Source organism: Vitis riparia, chromosome 8, assembly GCF_004353265.1.
Source record: "Vitis riparia cultivar Riparia Gloire de Montpellier isolate 1030 chromosome 8, EGFV_Vit.rip_1.0, whole genome shotgun sequence".
NCBI classification, from domain to species: domain Eukaryota; kingdom Viridiplantae; phylum Streptophyta; class Magnoliopsida; order Vitales; family Vitaceae; genus Vitis; species Vitis riparia.
In genome coordinates, this window is record NC_048438.1 from 13,641,431 (window position 1) to 13,663,598 (window position 22,168).

At 35.2% G+C, this 22,168-nt stretch overlaps 1 protein-coding gene and 1 long non-coding RNA gene across 2 annotated transcripts; both read left to right on the forward strand.

Moving 5' to 3' along the window:
* Positions 1-1,231: 1,231 nt before the first annotated feature.
* On the forward strand, positions 1,232-10,012 carry LOC117921144 (diaminopimelate epimerase, chloroplastic). Its single transcript, XM_034838946.1, has 9 exons — positions 1,232-1,596; positions 1,806-1,973; positions 2,212-2,282; positions 7,130-7,187; positions 7,605-7,784; positions 8,444-8,528; positions 9,208-9,267; positions 9,407-9,480; positions 9,740-10,012. Exons 1-9 carry the CDS (start codon positions 1,297-1,299, stop codon positions 9,854-9,856), a joined length of 1,113 nt encoding a protein of 370 aa, XP_034694837.1. The 5' UTR covers positions 1,232-1,296; the 3' UTR covers positions 9,857-10,012.
* Positions 10,013-12,416: 2,404 nt separating this feature from the next.
* Positions 12,417-14,262, forward strand: LOC117919714. Its single transcript, XR_004652126.1, has 3 exons — positions 12,417-12,526; positions 12,872-13,033; positions 13,133-14,262. It is a non-coding gene; the product is annotated as an uncharacterized LOC117919714 (long non-coding RNA).
* Positions 14,263-22,168: the final 7,906 nt, after the last annotated feature.

A 22,168-nucleotide genomic window follows, 5' to 3' on the forward strand; every position in this document is an offset into this window, starting at 1 on the left:
TGAATTTGAAATTTCATCCAGTATCTATCTTGTTTTAAATTAAAGGGAGCTAGTGCGAGTTAAAATAATAAATGAAAAAATAAATAAAGTATCATATGCAATTTCAAACTAATGGTGATTAAGTGTACTTAAGCTCAAATATAGTGGGAGGCGAATTAAATTAATCCTTATTCTTAGTTGATAAAATATAAATATTATTAATCCAACTTTTATTTTAATTAAAAATATCTTAAAATTCTATAAGGAGAATTTTATTTTAAAATATTAAGATATGATCATTTTAAAATATAACATTGAAATAAGGATTATTAAAATAAAAATATCAATTTTTTTTTTTATCTCTTTGTAAATGGGTATTGTGGTAATCAAATTTATTTTCATTCCATTTCTCGACATTCTTGGAAACATTTCCATAAAATTCTTAATTTTAATTTTGATTTTGATGTATTTCTATTACGATTCTTTCTCTTTCATTACCCTAAAATTTTAGTAAACATGTCTAGGTGATATTTTATTATTAGTTTAAAATTGGATTTTGTTAATAGTTCAATAAATACTTCAAGAAATTTCTAATTTTGATTTTGTTTATAAAATGGTTATTTATCTCCAATTGATTTAATATCAAAAGATACTAAAACAAAGATATTAATGCAAATTCTAAAATATTTTTGGAATTAAATTACTTCTTTAAAATTAGACTTAATAAATAATTCATAAAATTGGGGAGGAACATTATTTAAAAATAATAATATTTCTCCATCAAAATAACAAAATCCTTTTCGCTCATATTCAAATATTTTTGCATGACAATGCTTACAAATACAATACTTTTGCTAATGCATTAGGCCCAATACTTATATTTTCTAAATTATATTTTATTCCTTTTAATTTTCCATAATAAGTATATGAAATATATGAAAGTTAAATAAGAAATTCAAGCATATATATTTTTTTTATGATTTGTTTTAGCATATGTTTCTTTTATTTTCTCGGCATATTTCTTTATTTTCTTCTTCATATAACATTCAATACCAACTTTAATCTTCTTCTACTTTGTATTTCTTTCTTTCTTTGAATAATTTGGATTCATATTCGTTGATAATAAACAAATCATAAAATAATATAATAACCAAAATAAACATCATCAAACTATTTTATTATAAAAAAATAATTAATTGTGCCTTGGACCAAGGTCCAGCCCAACCCATTACTCTGCTTTGGTATGAACCTTTTTCACCCACCACCATTGTCGCTTTGACTAGGCAGAGGTAGACGCAGAGAGAGAAGCGCAGAGCCATGGCCATAGCAGCCACCATTTCCCTCCGTCTCACTTCCCCCACACGCCACTCCGTCACTCGCCGCTCTCTCACCTCTCTCAACGTCTCCCCCTCTTCTTCTTCGTCTTCTTCTTCTGTTCAACCAAGTTTTCTCACATTAAAGACCGTCGCTTTTCGAAACCCTAAATTTCGCGTTTCCGCTACTTCCATGAGTATCGAAGCCCTTGAGAAGGGCTCTCAGACTTCTTTTCTGGACCGCAAAGAAAGTGGATTTCTGCATTTCGTCAAGTACCATGGCCTCGGCAATGACTTCATCTTGGTAATTCTTTATTATCTTCATTTGTTTGGTTGCTCGGGAAAATGCAGTAAAAGAATCATAATTTGAGACCTAGGAAGATATTTGGTTTTTGGTGATTTTCACTCTTCCAAAAATGACAACTATATGGTTTTAGGGCTTTTTTTTTTTTTTGTTCTGAGCCTAAATTAGTTTGAAATAGATGTTTGTTTTTGTGACTTGAATTTAAATAGGTAGATAATAGGGATTCTTCTGAGCCTAAATTAACTCCGGAGCAAGCAGTGAAGCTATGTGATCGGAACTTTGGGATTGGTGCTGACGGTGTGATCTTCGCCATGCCGGGGATCAATGGCACTGATTATACAATGAGGATTTTCAATTCTGATGGCAGTGAACCTGAGGTAATTAACAATTTCCACGTACATGTTTTCTATTGAGTGGATCTTCAGTCTGTTTATTGAGTAGCCCTGAAAATTTGAGCTAAAAACGTGGAAAGTAATTCTGTAAGTCTCATAGATTCCAATGTTGTTTTGCTTTCCATTTTGATTAATTTCCACTCACCCGGAGGGAGCTTTTGTACCATGCATAAATTGGGCGTGTGGTTTTATTTTTTGTTTCAATTTTATTTTCTATGTGTAGATGTGTGGTAATGGAGTACGATGCTTTGCCAGATTCATCGCAGAGCTTGAAAATTTGCATGGGAAGCAAAGGTATTGTTTTTATATAATTCCATGTTATTAATTGCTTTTGCTAACAGTTCTTGTTTGAAAACCACCTGCAGGATATTGAGTTATACCTTTATATGTTCTGCTTATGCCATCTTTATTCTTTGTCAATGCCTAAAAATTTGCTTTGAAGTCCAAGTTTTCTATCTCGTTGCGTTTTGGGTTCTTAATTCTTGTGGCTGATGGAATTTTAAGTTAAATTTTTTCCCAAAATTGCTTTTGCCAATTTGGGCTTCTTTTAAGTTATTTAATTGTTCAAACCAGTCTTTTCAATCCCTGTGTGTGTTATATAGGAATTCTTTTTGTGTTAATATCTAGTTTCTTGTAGGGAGGGGTTGAGTGTTGATTCTCAATGTCAGTGGATTCTCCTGGTGGTAAATGCTGGTTCAGTGTTGATTCAAAAACCTTTGAGATTTCAATTGAGAAGGTCAAAGAGAAGGTGCTTGGGAAAATTTGTGAGAGGGCTCCAAACTTTTCTTCGTGGATTAGGTTTGGTGGAAAGGGCCTGGCTTTGCTGGTGGAAGGGGTTGAGACTTGTTGCGTTATCAAGGATGGGGAACCCTTCAGAAAGGTTTGGGTGGAAGGGGGTAGACATTATTTGTTAGAGTTATGCAGCAATAGAGCAGGCTGGTTTTTGTTTTGCTCGGTGTGGTCTGTGGAAGAAAAACGGTTTTCTTTGGCGTTTCATGAAGGAGGAGGTTTTCTGAGGGGATGGAAGATTTTGTTCAGCAAGCTGAGAAGTCTTGGTGTTTCCTCAACCCTACGGAGAGAAGAGGACCCTTTTGCTTATTCCAGGAAGGTATTGGCCCCAAGTGAAGATGACGAAAGGAAAAAAGGTTTGGTAGCAGAGGCAAGGTCATGTAGTTTTGCTGAGCATTGTAATGTCGTTTGGATTGAAGTGGAATAGGAGGTGCTAGACAAAAATGAGGAATTTCTTAAAAGAAGCCTTGTAGGAGGATGGAGAGGGCCGTCTGATCAGCCCCTGGACCTTTGTGTCTTGAGAAATTGGGCACAGTCTAGTTGAAGTTGACAGGTAAGCTCCATTTGGCTTTGTTGGGAGGGCCCATCATCCTTTTTGAGTTTGAAGGTGTTGGTGAAGTTGAGAGGGTGATTCACTCGGGTATGAAATGGTTCAATGGTAAAGTTTGTTCTTGGAGTGGTGGAACCCTTCGGTTAGGTGTCACAAGGAGGGTTGGGATGAAAGTGAAGCTTTGGTGAGAATCATGGGTCTCCCCTTGTATCTTTGGGGAAAAGCATTTTTTTAAAAGACTAGGAGAAGTTTGTGCGAGTTTTGTGGCTGTTGATGAAGACACAACAAAATGAAGAAACCTGCAATGGGCCAGAGTTCTAGTTGGGATTAGAGGGTGGAAGATTCCAAGTTCATTGCAGATGGTGGTGGGTACCTCTGTTTTGCGATTCAGTTGTGGTGGGAGATTTCTCCAAGGTGGAGCCTTCTTTGAGTTATAGTGGATGGGGGATTGGAGAAGAATGTGAAGTTGGGTCATGTGCCATAGAGAGAGTAGGAGGAAGGTCCTTTGAAAAGGCAACTTTCGAGGAGTCATTGGAAGACTTGAGGAACCTTGCAGAGGGTGGGAAAGTTTATGCAGTTAAAAGGATGGAGGCTGACATCTCTGTAGCGTCCCTTCCCAAGGTTGATAGGATGGGTACTGTGGTAGGTACTGGGCCTAATGGGGAGACCGTTGAGGCTATGGCCCTTTCAAATGGGCCGCGTCTTATTTTGGGCCCTTTGTAGGAAAGGGGGACTAGAAGGCTAGCTTTTGTTGGTGTGGTCCATGGGTCCTCTTCAGGTAGGACCAAAGCCCCTATTTTATTGTCTAAAGGAAGCCAGGTTAGGCCTTTTAAGTTTGGGCTATTAGTGCCCTAGCCCCTTGTCTTTAAATTCCCTATGCCTAAGGAGTTTAAGGCCAAAATAATACTTTGAATGAAAAAAATAGTGAGAATAATGCCCCTCCCAAAATATTTACCAAAATAGTCTTTTTTAACCACGTAATCATCCATGTGGGTTAATAATTTTTTTTTTTTGAGTGTATAAAACCATTGTTGGTGACTGTGGTTTTAAAATCCTAATAACCATAAAACCATAGTTAGTAATTGTGGTTTCAAAAATATCCTTAAAATCACAGTCATGGACTGTGGTTTTAAAAATATTTTCACAATTTTCTTTAAAACTACAATTAGTAACTATGATTTCAAAAATATCTTTTAAATCACATCCTGTTACAATTTTCAATAGTTGGTATTATAATTTAAAAATTATTTTTAAAATCTTTTTTAGCACCACGGTTAGTAACTATGGTTTTAATATATATATATATATATATATATATATATATATATATATATCCTATCAATATATATATATATATATATATATTTTAAATTTAAAACCACAATTTGTAATTGTGGTTTCAAAAATATCCTTAAAATCGTAGTTACTGACTTTTCTTTAAAACCACAGTTAGTAACTCTAGTTTCTTTTATGACCTAAATGAAAGAAATTTTAACTAAACAAATGGTTACAACCATAACCAATTTTTCTTTTATATAATTAAAAAATTATACATTTTAACCAAGATATAAGTTCAAATCACACTTAATAAGGAAAAACCTAAAATCATAATCATTGATTTTAATTTTCATATGAAAATATAAAATTTTAAAATAATATAAACAATAAAATAATATGAAAAAATAGTTTGCTTTAATTCATATGTGATAAAATTCATAAAATAAATAAATATTTTATTTACCATATATATATATATATATATAAAATTTTATGGGAATGCATGTAGATAAAATTATTTTCTCAAAATTTCAAGGAAAATTTGAAAAAAAAAATAAAAAGAATAATTTTGAAATAGTAGTCATTGTAAAGAAAAATTTTGTTAAGGATAATTTTAAAACCACAGTTAGTAACTATGGTTTTAAAAAAAAATTTAAAAATAAAAAAATACAAATGTAACCATTTGTAACCATAAAAGAAAAGTTGGTGACTGTGGTTTTAAGGATATTTTTGAAGCCATAGTTACTACCTGTGGTTTTAAAGTAAAATTTGAAAATATTTTTAAATTACAATACCAACCATGGATATTTTTGAAACCACAGTTACTAATTGTGGTTTTAAAGGAAATTTTGAAAAATATTTTTAAAACCATAGTTACTAACTGTGGTTCTAAAGAAGATTTTAAAAATAATTTTAAAATCACAATACCAACTCTGGAAAATTGTAACAGGTGTGGTTTAAGGATATTTTTGAAACCACAGTTATTAACTGTGGTTTTATGGTTATTAGGATTTTAAAACCACAGTCACCAACGGTGGTTTTTATACTTAAAAAAAAAAAAAAATAACTCACGTGGATGATCATGTGGTTAGGAAAGACTACTTTGACAAATATTTTGGGGGGACACTATTCTCACTATTTTTTTCTTCCAAAGTATTATTTTTGCCTTAAACTTGTGTCTAAGTGCATGGGAAAGGAGGCAGAGGAGCCCTAGGGCTACTGCTACCTCTTTGGAGCTTTTCGATGACCCTCTCCTAAAGACAGAGGTTCAGGATCCAGTGGAGTGGATCTTAGGGGTGAATGAAGCCATTTTAAACAAAGCGACTGGCTTTCAAGGTAATTACTCCTCTGGGCTCTCTTCTTCTCCAATTGGGCTTTCAATTCTAGGTGATGGGGCGGTTGGACTGACAAGGGCGGATTGTCCCTTGTGGTCTCCTTCGGGTTTTCGGCTGCTGCAATTTTTGCTCCAAGATGGAAGGTTGCTAGATCTCATGGGGAATGATGAGATGGGGTCTTTGGGGAAGCAAGTGGTGGGTAGAGTTGAGGAGATGGAGTGGGAGGAGGTAAATAAGGCTTTGGAGGAAATCACTGCTCTGTTGAAGAAAATGAAGGTGAGAAAAGGTCATGGAGTTAAGGTTTTAAGGGGTAGTAGGAAATCTGGAAGCTTGAATGCTCTGTGCATCACAATGGCACCCCTATCACAGCTAGGGGAAAGGGGGGAGGGGGAGTAGTGGGGGTCCAGTTTGCTCACTCTGAGGGCGCGGTCTTGTTTTAGTTGTTGGTCTATGGCTTCAGATGGGCTTTCGGGGGACTTATTGTCTTGCTTAGGGTTGTGCTAGTTTGTTAGGGGTTTGGGTTTGTTTGTTGTATGGGTGGTTTGTATTTTCTTTTCCCCTTCCTTCTCTTACTAGCCTTTAGGCCTTTTTTGTATACTCCGTGTGTACTTGGCTGCGCCTTTTGCTAGCGCTCTTTAATCTATTCTCTTATTTACCTATCAAAAAAAAAAAATTGTCTAGTTTCTTGTAGCCTATTAGTTGATTGGGTAGTCTATACTTTATAAATCCACAAGATCAAGGACCCAAGAATGGGCGCTGAATAAGGATCAAGGAACAACTGCTAAATTTGACACATGAAAAAGAATATCGTTTTTATAAATAAAATCCCAGATTGCATGAAGTATTAAGCAAACTCTGGTGTGGAATTTTTAGCTATACTGAACTGGGAATTTGAATATTCTGGAATTATCTTCCACATATAGGAACTTTGTTTTGATGGACGTGAAGTTTTTGAATGCAGAAACGATAATGTTTGTTAAGTTTTATTGTTTTACTTCGTGGGGAATAGACAGGCACCAGAAATGTGCCAATATTAATAATAAACTAGGAAAGTGTAGTCATATAGAGGATTAAAACTCCTAGAACTTGTTCACTCTGAACATATTTTTGTTAGTTTTTTTAAACTCTAGACAACCTCCTTAAATTCTGTGACAATAATATTTTTTCTTATTTTTTTCCCCTAATTTCAGTTTTACTCTGCACACTGGTGCTGGTCTAATTGTTCCTGAAATCCAAGATGATGGGAAGGTAATTCTTAACTCATGAATAATTCAGATGTTACATTGTTATACATCAAAATATTTGAGTAATTGCATTCGTTTTTTTTTTCCCTTTTTTTCTCTTTAATTTATAAGTGTGAATTTAAAATTATAGTTTTCCAGAACAGGTGATAATCATTCATGAATTTACTTATAAGTTTCATAAGGTCACTATTATCTGCCATGCAGTTTACTTATCGATTAATGCTTGCTGAGGGTTTTCTCTTAGGTCTTTTTTACTTTGTGTGCTTTCATTTATGATGCTTCTGCTGCTGTTTTTGCACCTCAAACCTTTTGTACAATCATGTTTTACACAAAGGTTTCCATGTAAAATTAATAATGATCTATTTTTATGGTATTAGGGACTTTTTATAACCTGATGGTGCATTGCTTACTGCAATTTCAGGTTAAAGTTGACATGGGCGAACCCATACTTAAAGCATTGGATGTACCTACAAAATTACCTGCAAACAAGGATCAATCTGTTGTTAAATCAGAACTAAATGTAGATGGTGTATCCTGGAATGTGACTTGTGTTAGTATGGGAAATCCTCACTGTGTAACTTTTGGAACAAAAGGAGGCCAGGTATGAATTTTGGACATGATGGAACAATTAGTGATTGTTGTATTCATGTAGATCCATTCTGTTGTACTTTGTTTAAAGTATATGTTTTTATCCATTTGACTCTTGATCTAGTCATAGGTAACACACACCCCACTCACGCATTCTCCAGAAGAAAAGACATTTTTCTATAACCTTTTTTTGTCAATGTGTCAATACTGAGCATCAAGCGGATCACATGCATTTTTACAACTAGATAATATACCATAGCCAACTGTTCCAGAAACTTCTCAGTTTCAAATATGCATGTTGCTTTAATGCTAGAACAAACTAAACGTCTAGGTTTTGCAGCCTCCTGATGAAGCAGGGAAAAAAAAAATTGGAACTGTTTAGGGATCTCAATTTACTTGTATGTGTTGTAATTTGGTGATATATTTGAAGCTTGTTTGATTGTTGTTGTCCATTGAATCATGTCCTTATCATGCTCTGCCTTTTGGCTGTTTCTTGCATGATATAGGGTTTATTCTTTAACTATTGAGATAAAAGTTTGCAGTATCACATGCAAACATGAATAATTGTCTAAAAACATGGATTATTCTATTATATGTACATAATATATTATTTTTCTTGTTCATCTGACTGTCACTGATTTTTTCTCTATTCCTTTATGTGCAATTGATCAGAATTTGCAGGTTGATGAATTAAATTTAGCTGACATTGGTCCAAAATTTGAGCATCATGCTATGTTTCCTGCTCGAACTAATACAGGTTTGTTTTTACCTCTCTGTGGAGATGATTTTGCGTTTGACATTAGTTCCAGATGATAATTTTTTTAGTCAGCTCAAATTCTTCACTAAAAAGAATTGATACTCTTGGAGAGAATGTTCAGTTTTTCCCTTTTACAATAGTAGAAGTTTCTAATACAAATTAATATGACCTCTACAACTTCGGATATCCAATATCTTTGACTTTTAGTGAACAATTCAAAATTTAGTTCCTTTTTAGTTCTTAATTTCAGCATTTTATGATGGTCTCCCACCATATAAATAATTCTAATATGTTTCCATGTTTGCATGATTGTGAGTTCTATAATTTGAATTTTTTAAAAATTAGCATTATTCAAGCTATATGCATCATCGTCCTTTTATTCAGTTGGCAAGGGTAGAACCAAAATGCCACATTTGAAATCAAGTAGCACAGAGTGAATTGAGAGTTTAATTATATTTCACAAGATAATTGTGTTGTTAAAATTGGCAACCAGTTTGCTGACAGCTTATTTCTAATGTGGTTCTCTTGCTTGGTTAGCAGGCAAGTAGCCTGAAGTTTTATGATCACACTGAAGACACCTGTGTTATTTTAATGGCAATAAAACATACTGTGGTTGATCCCCTATTGCCCTAATGCATTCACTTGTGAATCATGAATCTATTTCATTTTGATTTTGCAGAATTTGTGCAAGTCATCTCTCGTTCACACCTGAAAATGCGTGTTTGGGAGCGTGGAGCAGGTTAGTTCTTACTACCTGAAAATTGTGCAGTCACTGTAATTTATATTGCCTATGTAAATCGTGCAGTCACTGTAATAGGAGCAATGGGCCCGTTTTGGTTGTTTATTTCGGAAGCTTAATCCTATCATTCTGAGTGCAGGAGCAACTCTAGCCTGTGGAACTGGAGCTTGTGCAGTGGTTGTTGCAGCAGTTCTTGAGGGTCATGCTGGGAGGGTAAGTTTCCCGATGTTTAAAAATATTGAGGAATTCACTTGGTTCTTTAGTTATCACTGAGGACAGAAAACAGAGCAGATTTTTTAGATATCAAATGATTGGCGATAGCTCTGTTTCTCATTAGCAGCTTTCATAATCATTGAAGATTAAAGTCATCTAAACTAAAATCAATACGGAATGTTGTGATTTCCTTCTTGTTTCATGGTCCTGATACTTGTTTTTGAATGTTTCTTCCTCGTACTTTTTGCCTGTGAAATAGAGTTGCACCGTGGATCTGCCTGGAGGGCCACTGGATATTGAGTGGAGGGAGGAAGACAATCATGTGTATATGACTGGCCCAGCTGAGATCGTGTTTTACGGTTCAGTGCCCCTCTGAGACGTGCATGCTAAATTATTTACATTAGAAGGATTGATTATCTGACCTCACTTGAATTTTTGTAGAAGTGTATGTTAAAAGATTAACCTGAAGTTTGAGAATTGTATGCTGCCTTTTTTATTTGTAAAATTTAACTCTTCTTCTTTACTGTTCTTACCACAGTTAGAATCATATGTCAAGGTTCCATTTGGATCTCAAAAATTGAGAATTAGGAAAAAGAAATTTAAAACCTTCCCGAGCGTGGACAATCAAATTTTCTAAACTTCCCCGTTTTCTTTGGAGCTTGGACTATAGAATTTGGATTGATTTCTTAAAGCAAAGATGAGATTTTGAAAGAAAGTATAGTAATTTAAAAAAAATATTTAAAATATGATAATTCAAAAAATACTTTTAAATCTACCATTGTGATAGGAATGAAAGTTATTCTTTGAATAAATAATTTTAATTTAATCTTGTCATAATTTAATAAATACTTAAGAAAACGATCGGGATCTGAAAGAAATATTGCCACCGTTGAGGTTACCTTTCATCTGTGCATGGTAAGAGCATTTGGACTCGACGTTTATTTTCTGTGCGCTTAAGACAAGTTTGGGTTGAAACCACCCTTATGGCTATTAAAATATACGTTATAGGACATTTTTTAAATAAATGTTCAAAATCACTTGTTCTCTTAGCACCTTTGTACCATGTAACTAGTCTTTTAATTTTTCTTAAAAAGGAATTTATTATAAATTGCATCTTAAAATTGTGATTTTAGTTCAAATTTTGAAATTTCATTTTAAAATCGCAGCTTTGTTACATATTTATAAACCATGTTTTGAATGTGATATTTATGGACTTTGAGACAGTGTATCCCCTTGAGTGATCTTAATGACGTGTAATCATAAAATCTATGAGCCTATAATAACTCATTTAATGGAATTTGATATATGTTCTTAGTGAGTTAAAATATGTCATTTGATTACATAATAGGAAAATCTGTAACTTAATGATAGTGGAGGTAGTCTTGAAAGACTAATAACTTTCATCTTGTTAAACTATAAATGACTAATTTATAAGGAGATTATATACAATGGATGGTAGGTAAAAACCTGAGCACTTGGTGTTTCGTTGTAATATACATACGGTACTAGAGTGCAGTTAACTCTTTGTAGTGAGATGTTGAGTCAACTTCAAAATTAAATTTTAAGAGAGACAGTATTGTTTTATGAAGCCCTCGTTCAAGCTCATATTCCTTAATGACATAGTTTATGAGGGGCGGATGAGTTTGTAGTTCATTTATGCATATATAGACGTTTTGGTATTTACGCAAGGTTGCACAATGGTAAGTGAGTCATATTTCTAGACTTGACTAATTGATTAATTGGATCCTTGTTAGGTTAATTAATCAATTAGCAACCTTTTTATACTAGATTAAGTGACATAAATTCATGGTAAACTCAAGTCACTTAAACTCGATAAGAAGCTTATAAATACCTTTTTTTTTTTTAATAATTAGGTTTTCTAGTTTGGTCTTGTCATTCTTTCTTTAAAATCTAGAGAAAAAACCCTAACCTCCGACCCTAAGATCTCCATCATCTTAGTACCTAAACTTAAGGAGGAGTCATCGAGTAGAAGATCCCTTATATATACTAGATTTGCTATGACTTTGGAGTATTCTACAATGACAGGATTTGATTCGGGACATTCGAATCCTAGGTATGACACTAATCTCTAAATCAATGATATGTTTTTGGTTTTGAAAGTTATATTTTTCCATTGCAATAGTTCTAGAAAAGCTTAGGATATGATTTCATGCACCCTAATGATTCAGGGCTTGAGAACGGAGCAATTTCCCAATATACTGATCCTAAGGAAAACTTTTAGACATATTTAATTTTCTTTCCTACTTTTATAATAAAATAAAAATAAAAAGTAGAAAGAAGAAAAGTAGAAAAAAAAAAAAGTTAATAAATAATTTTTATATATTATTTCAAAACCACCTTCATTATTCTAAATATTATATATAAAAATTAAATAATTTGAAAATACATGAATTTATAATTAATTTTAATTATATTTAATTTTTCTTTTATGTTTTTTCTAATAAAATCAAATATAAAAAAATTATTTTTCTTAATATTTTTCAGAATCAAACATATTCAAATTATGAAATTAAAAAAAAATCAACAGGATTTTATTTTCATTTATTCACTTTTTAAATAAATAATAGGAAGTTTTAAGAAATATAAATTTCTAAATATTTTGTGCTTCTTTTCATTATATATATATATATATATATATATATATATATATATATATATATATATTATATCACAATCAGACAATTTCTTCATAGGTTTTAATATATAATAAATACTTTGATGATTGAAAAATAAATAAATAAATAAATAAAATTGTGGAGTAGGCTTAACGCGCTTTCATTTGAATTTTCAAGAAGGGCCCACTCTTTCGTAAGGGGAAACCAAACGGCTATTTTCTATATCTGCTTCAAAAGGTGCCGTTAGAGACTTCGAAAATTGAAACACATTTTCAGTAATATTTCTAAAAAAAGAGGTCCAGAAAGAGAAAGAAAACTCCGATCGAAAGCTCTCCTCCTTTGCCTTTTCTCCAAGCTATTTCTTTCAATCTAGGGTTTCATCATACTCTTCTTCTCCACCAAGAATTCAGGTAAATTCAAGTACCTCTCTGTTTATTAGCTGAGAGAATTGAGGGAAAAAAGAGGAAAAAAAACAGATGATTCTAAAAAGTTTTTATGCTTTCTGTCACTGTTTTGGTTTCTAAAGGATTTGAGACTCTGATCAACCGATAGTCCTAAGGCAAGTTAAACGAGTTTACTTGTTCTTCGGTTCACCTACGATGATTAATCCAAAATTCATAGCTTCAGTTTTTTTTTTTTTTTGCCTTCATCTATATTTTCTCGGAACCAAACGAGGAAATAGGGTTTCTAGGGAATTCCTTTTCTTGAAAGATCTAGTAATTTTGTGGTTCTGATCCATGTTTGTGTTCATGTAGGTTTTGGAAAATTGAAAATGATGTCCCTCACCCCAGATCATTTCAGAAAAGCTGGATTGGGGGTTATGGCACCTCTGATTTTCTTTAATATTTTTCTTAAACAAACATTTTCTATTGGAGTCATTCCAAGATCGTATGTTGGAGGGCGGAATGAGAACTAAGGTATGGCAGAATGACCATGAAATTTATTCTCACTTTTTCAATAACAGTAATCACATATTTCTAGAGTCAATGTAATGATCGTATTTTGTTTCTTATAAGGCGGTCAATTGCCCGCCGAGGCTGGAGTCATTCCAAGAGCAGTTCGCCAAATCTTTGATTCATTGCAGAGCTCGAAAATTTGCATGGGAAGCGAAGGTATTGTTTTTATTTAATTCCACCTTATTAATTGCTTTTGCTAACAGTTCTTATTTGAAAACCACCTGCAGGAGATTGAGTTATACCTTTATATGATCTGCTCATGCCATCTTTTATTATTTGTCAATGCCTAAAAATTTTCCTTAGAAGTCCAAGTTTTTTATCTCGTTGCCTCCTGGGTTCTTAATTCTTGTGGCTGATGGAATTGTAAGTTAAATTTTTTCCCAAAAATACTTTTGCCAATTAGGGCTTCTTTTGAGTTGTTTAATTGTTCAAACCAGCTTTTTGTATCCCTGTGTGTGTTGTGTGGGAATTCTTTTTGTGTTAATGTTTAGTTTCTTGTAGCCTAGTAGTTGATTGGGTAGTCTATAAAAGTATAGACTACCCAAGGACCCAAGAATGGGCGCTGAATAAAAATCAAGGAATAACTGCTAAATTTGACTCATGAAAAAGAATATCGTTTTTATCAATAAAATCCCAGATTGCATGAAGTATTAAGCGAACTCTGGTGTGGAATTTTTAGCTATACTGAACTGGGAATTTGAATATTCTGGAATTATCTTCCACATAAGGGAATTTTGTTTTGATGGACGTGAAGTTTTTGAATATAGAAACGATAATGTTTGTTAAGTTTTATTGTTTTACTTCAGGGGGAATAGACAGGCACCAGAAATGTGCCAATATCAATAAACTAGGAGAATGTGGTCATATAGAGGATTAAAACTCCTAGAACTACATGTTTTTGTTAGTTTTTTTAAACTCTAGACAACCTCCTTAAATTCTATGTGACAATAATATTTTTTCTTTTCATTTTTCCCTAATTTCAATTTTACTGTGCACACTGGTGCTTGTAATGACCGGGTATTTTATGACACGTTAGCATTTTTAGTTGTGTTTGGAGAACACGTGTCAATTTCAGATTGGTGAATTTCATTTTATTGTGTCGGTCAATTAGATGAGTTGAAATTTTATGTTATGTCAGCCTTAGGGTAGAAAATTTCTTAAGATTTTAGAAATTGAAAACTTCAGGAAACGAAAAACGAAAACGAAAAAAAAAAAATAATTAGAATTAATTAAGAAAAAATTAAATTAAATTGATGAATAATAAAATTGAGAAAATTTGTTTTGGATTGGTGTTAATAAATAAATTTGTGTGTTAAAAAAAGAAAAAAGAATTGGAAATCAAATAAAACAAATAGAATAAATAAAAGAAAAGTAAAATAAAAGAAAAGAAATGAAAATATTCAATGAGCTATTAAACTTGGGCCATGTAAAGGTAGTATGAATTGTTAAAATGAAATAAAATGAAATTGGGCCTTTGGTTTTGGGCTTAAGTGGCTGGTGAAATTTTAGTAAAAAAAAAAAAAAAGGGAAACGGGGAGAATTAGAAATTGGCAGCACGCGGGGAGAGAGAGAAGGACACTGTGCAGAAATTTGGTCACTCGCCGGATCTTTGACCGACCGTTTGGACGGCCAAACAACCTCCGCTTCAGCCCAAATTCAGAGGAAGTGCTCTATTTGACTAGAGGAACAAGTCTACGGTGGCTGATTTCATTTTTAACGGTCAACTTCTCAAATTTGTGGTAGGGGAAAACTAACCCTAAAACTCAAATTTAATGTATTTTTCATTGGAAAAAAATTTATAAATCTGATAATTATGAGTTAAGTAGATAATTTTGATATTGTATGAATTTTCTGGAATGATTTGGGATTTTCTGGATTTTTTTTGTAATTTTCAGAATTCTTTGTAATTGATAATTAATTGATAATTCTTTGTAATTTATAATCAATTACAAAGAATTCCGGAAATTACAAAAAATCTAGAAAATCCCAAATCATTCCAGAAAATTCACACAACATCAAAATTATCTACTTAACTCATAATTATCAGATTTATAAATTTTTTTCCAATGAAAAATACATTAAATTTGAGTTTTAGGGTTAGTTTTCCCCCTACCACAAATCTGAGAAGTTGACCGTTAAAAATGAAATCAGCCACTGTAGACTTGTTCCTCTAGTCGAATAGAGCACTTTTTCTGAATTTGGGCTGAAGCGGAGGTCGTTTGGCCGTCCAAACGGCCGGTCAAAGATTCGACGAGTGACCAAATTTCTGCACAGTGCCCTTCTCTCTCTCTCCCCGCGTGCTGCCAGTTTCTAATTCTCCCCATTTTCCTTTTTTTTTTTTTACTAAAATTTCTCACTAGCCACTTAAGCCCAAAACCAAAGGCCCAATTCCATTTCATTTCATTTTAACAATCCATACTACCTTTACATGACCTAAGTTTAATAGTCCATTGAATATTTTCATTTCATTTCTTTTATTTTACTTTTCTTTTGTTTATTCTATTTGTTTTATTTGATTTTCAATTCTTTTTTTTTAACACACAAATTTATTTATTTTAATCAATCCAAAACTAATTTTCTCAATTTTATTATTCATCAATTTAATTTAATTTTTTCTTAATTAATTCTAATTAATTCTTTTTTCTTTTTTTTTTTCCTTTTCGTTTTTCGTTTCCGGAAGTTTTCAATTTATAAAATCTTAAGAAATTTTCTACCCTAAGGCTGATATGGCATAAAATTTCAACTCGTTTAATTGACCGACACAATAAAATGAAATTCACCAATCTGAAATTGAAATGTGTTCTCCAAACACTTTTCTTTTTGACTTTTCAACCATCATACAAAATAAGACTTTTCAAACTAAAAATGCTAACGTGTCATAAAATACCCGGTCATTACATCCTACCCCCCTAAAAGAAATTTTGTCCCGAAATTTAAACTAGCTTACCTTAAAATTTGTAGAAGAGTTGCGGATAGTGTCGTCTCATTTCTTCCTCAGGTTCCCAAGTGGCTTCTTCTATCCCATGGTGTTGCCACCACACTTTGACTGCAGGAATCACCTTGTTCCTGAACCTATGCTCTCCAACTTCCAGAATTCGTAAAGGTTCCTCCACATAAGAAGTATCTTCACTAATCTGAACATCTTGCAAGTCCACTACCCAAGTTGGATCTAGAGTACACTTCCTTAGCATCGACACATGGAAAACATCATGCACAAGGGAACCCAAGTTGGATCTAGAGTACACTTCCTTAGCATCGACACATGGAAAACATCATGCACAAGGGACAGCTGCTGAGGCAAAATTAACTTGTATGCCACTGGGCCAACGCTCTTATCAATCTGAAATGGGCCCACAAACCTAGGGATTAACTTCCCCTTCTTCCCAAATCGAAATATGCCTCTTCGAGGGGACACTTTTACAAACACCCAAACCCCTTCCTCAAACTCCAAGGGCCTTCTCCTTTTGTCTGCATAACTTTTCTGTCTATCTTGGGCAGTCTTAAGTTTTTCCTTGATGAGTTGTATCTTCTCTATAGTCTCTTGGACAATCTCAGGTCCCAACAAATGACTCTCACCCATCTCTATCCAACACAAGGGCGATCTACAAGGTCTCCCATAGAGTGCTTCATAAGGTGCCATGCCAATGCTAGATTGGTAACTGTTGTTATAAGCAAACTCTGCCAAAGGTAAGTAATCTGCCCAATTTCCTCCAAAATCCAAAACACAAGCCCTTAACATGTCTTCTAAGATTTGGATCACTATCTTTGATTGACCATCTGTCTGAGGGTGAAAAACGGTGCTAAAATTCAGTTGGGTGCCCAAAGCCCTTTGTAAACTCTGCCAAAACTGAGAAGTAAACTTAGGGTCCCTGTCAGACACTATAGAAACAGGTATCCCATGTAATCTCACAATCTCCTGTATATACAACTTAGCCAAAGAGTTCATGGAATCAGTAGTTTTCATGGCTAGAAAATGAGCTGACTTAGTAAGACGATCCACAATCACCCAAACTCCATTTTTCTTGCTTCTAGTTCTTGGCAACCCTATCACAAAGTCCATAGTGATATTATCCCACTTCCACTCAGGTATAGGTAAAGGTTGCAACAACCCTGTAGGCCTCTGGTGTTCAACCTTCACTTGCTGACAAATCTGACAATTGGCTACAAACTGAGCAATATCTCTCTTCATCCCACTCCACCAAAACTGTCTCTTTAAGTCTTGATACATTTTGGTATTCCCAGGGTGGATGGTATACTTTGCCCTATGAGCATCTGCTAGAAGTTCATTTCTCAACTTCACATCTTTTGGCACACACAATCTCCCTTTGAACCTCACACTCCCATCTTCATACATAGACCAATTTTCATCTATTTCACCTGCTACCAACTGGGCTTTAACCTTTTCTAAAAGCTCATCATGAACTTGGGCCTCCACTATTCTCTGGATAACCATTGGTCTAGCTGATATACTGTACAAGCATGGACCATGCCCTTCCAAACCAAGACATAATTCAAAATCCTCAATAACTCCATGCATCTCAAACTCTCTCAACTCCAAGCTAGACAATTGGCCAAAACTCTTCCTACTCAAGGCATCTACTACAACATTCGCCTTTCCTAGATGATAATGAAGAGCAAAATCGTAATATTCCAATGTCTCCATCCATCTCCTTTGCCTAGAGTTCAGATCCTTTTGAGTGAAAATGTATTTCAAACTCTTGTGATCAGAGTACACCTCAAACTTCTCTCTATACAAATAGTGTCTCCAAGTCTTAAGGGCAAACACCACTGCTGCAAGCTCCAAATCATGTGTTGGATAATTCCGCTCATGCTGCTTTAACTGTCTTGAGACATAAGCTACCACCTTGCCTTGTTGCATTAGCACACACTCTAGCCCCACTGTGGAAGCATCACAATAAATTGTAAACAACTCTCCACTAATAGGAGCAGTTAACAGTGGAGCAGTGGTCAATTTTTGCTTCGACTCTTGGAAAGCATTCTCACACTCCTCATTCCAATCAAACTTCACCCATTTTCTAGTCAATCGAGTCATTGGTGCTGCAATTCTAGAGAAGTTTTCTACAAACCTCCTATAATATCCAGCCAACCCCAAGAAACTTCTAACCTCAAATACATTAGTAGGCCTTTGCCACTCCTGTACAGCTTCCACCTTGGAATGGTCTACTGCTATTCCTGCCTCAGAAACCACATGGCCTAAGAAATTCACTTCAGTAAGCCAAAACTCACTTTTGTCCAACTTCCCATACAACTGATGCCTTCTCAAAGTTTTAAGGGTGGTCACCAAATGCTGCTTATGCTCCTCCAAACTCCTGGAGTAGATCAAGATGTCATCCACAAACACAATCACAAACTGATCCAAGTAAGCATGAAATACTCTGTTCATTAAATCCATGAAAGCAATGGGGACATTAGTTAACCCAAAAGGCATGACTAAGAACTCATAATGCCCATATCTCGTTCTAAAAGCGGTTTTAGGAACATCTTCTTCCTTAGCCCTCAATTGATGATACCCAGTTCTCAAGTCAATCTTACTAAAGTACTTTGTACCCTTCAATTGATCAAACAAGTCATCTATCCTTGGAAGAGGATACTTGTTCTTCATAGTAACTCTATTCAACTTCCTATAGTCAATACATAACCTTAGTGTGCCATCCTTCTTCTTCACAAACAACACCGGGGCTCCCCATGGCGACGTACTTGGACGAATAAAACCCTTACCCAACAATTCATCTAACTAAATTTTCAATTCCTTCAACTCAAGAGGGGCCATCCTATAAGGGGATACTGAAATAGGATCAGTTCCTGGGTATACTTCAATAGAGAAATCAAACTCTCTATGTGGTGGTGATTACTACCGAAAATTGCTATTTTGTAGACCTAATTATAAGGGTTTTAAGCACCTTTGAGTAGTAATCATATTCATTTAACCTAATTAATTCATTAAGCTCCTTAGTAATTAGTTCTAACCATTTTTAGTGGCAAGTTTACATGTTTTTCATCAGCTTATGAACCAATTCAAGCATGCCAATTGATGGAGGAGCTACTTGGGCGAGTTAAGCAAGGATTTTGGGCGTTTATAGGCTTGAATTTCAAGTGGAAACGCGAGCACAAGCAATGGGAACACCATTTCGCAAGGGGAGGCAATTCACTTGCCAAATTTCGCAAGGGGATTTTCCTCATGGTGTGAAATTCACCTTGCGAAATTGGTCATTTGGCAAGGGAATTGCCTCCCCTTGCGAAATGGTGTTCCCATTGCTTGTGCTCACATTTCCACTTGAAATTCAAGCTTGTAAACGCCCAAAATCCTTGCTTAACTCGCCCAAGTAGCTCCTCCATCAATTGGCATGCTTGAATTGGTTCATAAGCTGATGAAAAACATGTAAACTTGCCACTACTCAAAGGTGCTTAAAACCCTTATAATTAGGTCTACAAAATAGCACTTTTCGGTAGTAATCACACTCCCCTACCGACTCATTGCTAGTCCCTTAGCAATGGAGGAGATAAAAACTAAGCAAACATAATAATATACATAAAAGAGGTCATGCAAATCACTCCAAAAAATAATTGAGTGGCATGACTGATATCAAAACACATCTCACATGGTGAACTAAAGATATGAAGATTCAAAATGCAATAAGAGTTGTCAAATCTAAAACTTAAACAAAAATTCAAAGAGTGGAGATTAGGCAATTAAGTATCAAAATAATCTCTACTCTCAAGGTTCCGGATCAAACTCTTCCATAATGAGCTAAGTGTTAATGAGATTAGCTTCCGAATATAGTATGTACAACTATCCTCTCCCCCCAACCTAAGCTTTTCTCGAACTTTGGCAAAATTAACCAACTCTTAATAGGTTAGGAACACACCTTCTCATTCACAATTCTTTTTACTCACTAAACTTAACCAATTCACCTATGTAGCAAGCAGAGGATCAATGACTCCCAACCAATCAAGGTTTAGGGCATCGGGTTTTAAAGGCTTTCGCCACCCCTTCGGATCATGCTTAGGTTTCAAGGAAAGAATAGAAGCTTATTTTTATTTTTTATTTTTTATTTTTTATTTTTATTTTTATTTTTTTTAAGACTCATCGGTCTTTTTGAGGTGTCCCAACACTATTAAAAAGAGGTTAAGTAATGAACCAAGTCAAAATTTTCCTAAGTTTAGAGGGTGAGAAAGTGAGAAAGTTTTACATCATATATCCGGGATCTAATGTGCACGGTGTGTGTAAAGCTTGAAATGGAAGAAATAAGTTCGAAATCAAAGAGGGCTTCAATAGATTATCAACTTTGAAAGCATAAAACAAACTCTAAGACTTAAGTAATTAAGTTAAAACTCGACTTATCTTATTTTATTTTGAGAAATTATCTTTAACAACCATAGAGAATGAAACAAAATTTTTTGAAAAAGGTCAAAAACTACTAAATCAACAAAATAACTAACTAAAATAGGAAATACTTACTTCCTCAACTCTCCCCCCAACCGAGATGAACATTGTCCCCAATGTTTATATCGAAAAAGACAAGGAAGGAATGATATACCTTATGGTGATGTGGTATTCAAGGCGTGTGAGTGCATTCACATGATTCAAAAACCATAAGAAACGTGAGAGAGGAAATAAGATACAAAAAATGATGCTTATATAAACTGAGAGAGTTGAGTACAAGATATAAGCATGAGGTACATACAATCTCATAATATAAAACATGTACAAAATGGAGATAGAAATATCCAATCATGGATGTGGCTCTTGAGGTGGAGGAGGTGATATGCCCAGGTGATGGTGGATCTGAGAGAGCATGGCGGAGTGCTGGTCTAGGATAGCTGTATGCTGAGCCTGATGTGTCTGTATGGTATCCATCTGTCGTCTGATGGCCTGCATCTCACGGACTAAGGTGGCCTGAGAGGCGCTCAATGAGTGAAAGGACGACATGAGAGCTCTGAACTCTGTAGCGGAGACAGTGATGGATGGCCCGGCTGAAGACTCAGCATAGGCTGGAGCAGGAGTGACTGGTGGTGCGGGAGTATCAATAGTGCAAGTCACTGGAGCAGGTACTGAAGAAGAAGGCTCTGTGGTATGTGGGTCCTGCTTTGGTGATGTCTGTACTGTAGGTGCTGAGGCTACTGGAGAATCTGGAGGCGCGAGAGCTAATGGTCTAGGGATACCCTGGTCCATGGGTGAGCGGTCTAAGAAATGGGTCCAAGTCTCACTGGTAAAGAGCTCTCGACAATGATGACGACGCTCTAGGTGGGGTTGAGAAGGGTATCCCATATCCTCTAAGACCTGAGAGATCAACCTCGAAAATAAGAGTGGAATAGTACTAGCTTTGCGTAGGCGCTTCCTATGCACCTTCTCCTCAAAATAGGTAAGAGCAGCCATGACTAGATGGTGGGGTCCAAAGTAGAATCCCTCAGAGATGCGGTAAAGTGCATCTAGGATAACACCTCTCCTCTGGACGACATGCTGGAGTGGAAAAAGATTGGTGCGGAGCACCAAATCTATAAGTAACATCCATGGAGGAAGCTCCCTCCTCAAAATGGTCCTACCAGTGACTCTACCTCCTGATAAGGTAGACACCATGTCGGGCTTTGAATACTGAGACCAATGCCGGAAGGAACCAAGGTCCTCAGGGATAGGCGGAAAATGCATAGGGGGCGGCTATATCTTGGGCCTCTAAAATACCATGCTGGCCATCAATAAAAAAATGAATGGCTATGAGGTCCTGGACGCCTCTAGTAGTCATAATCTGGTAGAAATCTAAGATTACCCTAGGGTAATAGAAGGACCTAGGAGTCATAAATGGCTCGATGTGGTACCTCTGCAGAAGGCGGTATGACTCCTCTAGCTCTAGTAATAGGCGGAGAGTCTCATGCTCCATACAGATCTCATCGTGAAATGGCCTATCTCTAATATCTGTGTTGCCTGGGAGGGGTGGCCCTGCTATCATAGGCCGCTTGAGGACCTCTACTAGGTGTGAAGAGTCTGGGATAGTAGATGCTGGAGGTGATGGAGGGGCTTTGGAGGACTCGCCTGGTCCTGAAATCCTAGTCCTCTTAGGTGGAGGACTGCTCACAGGG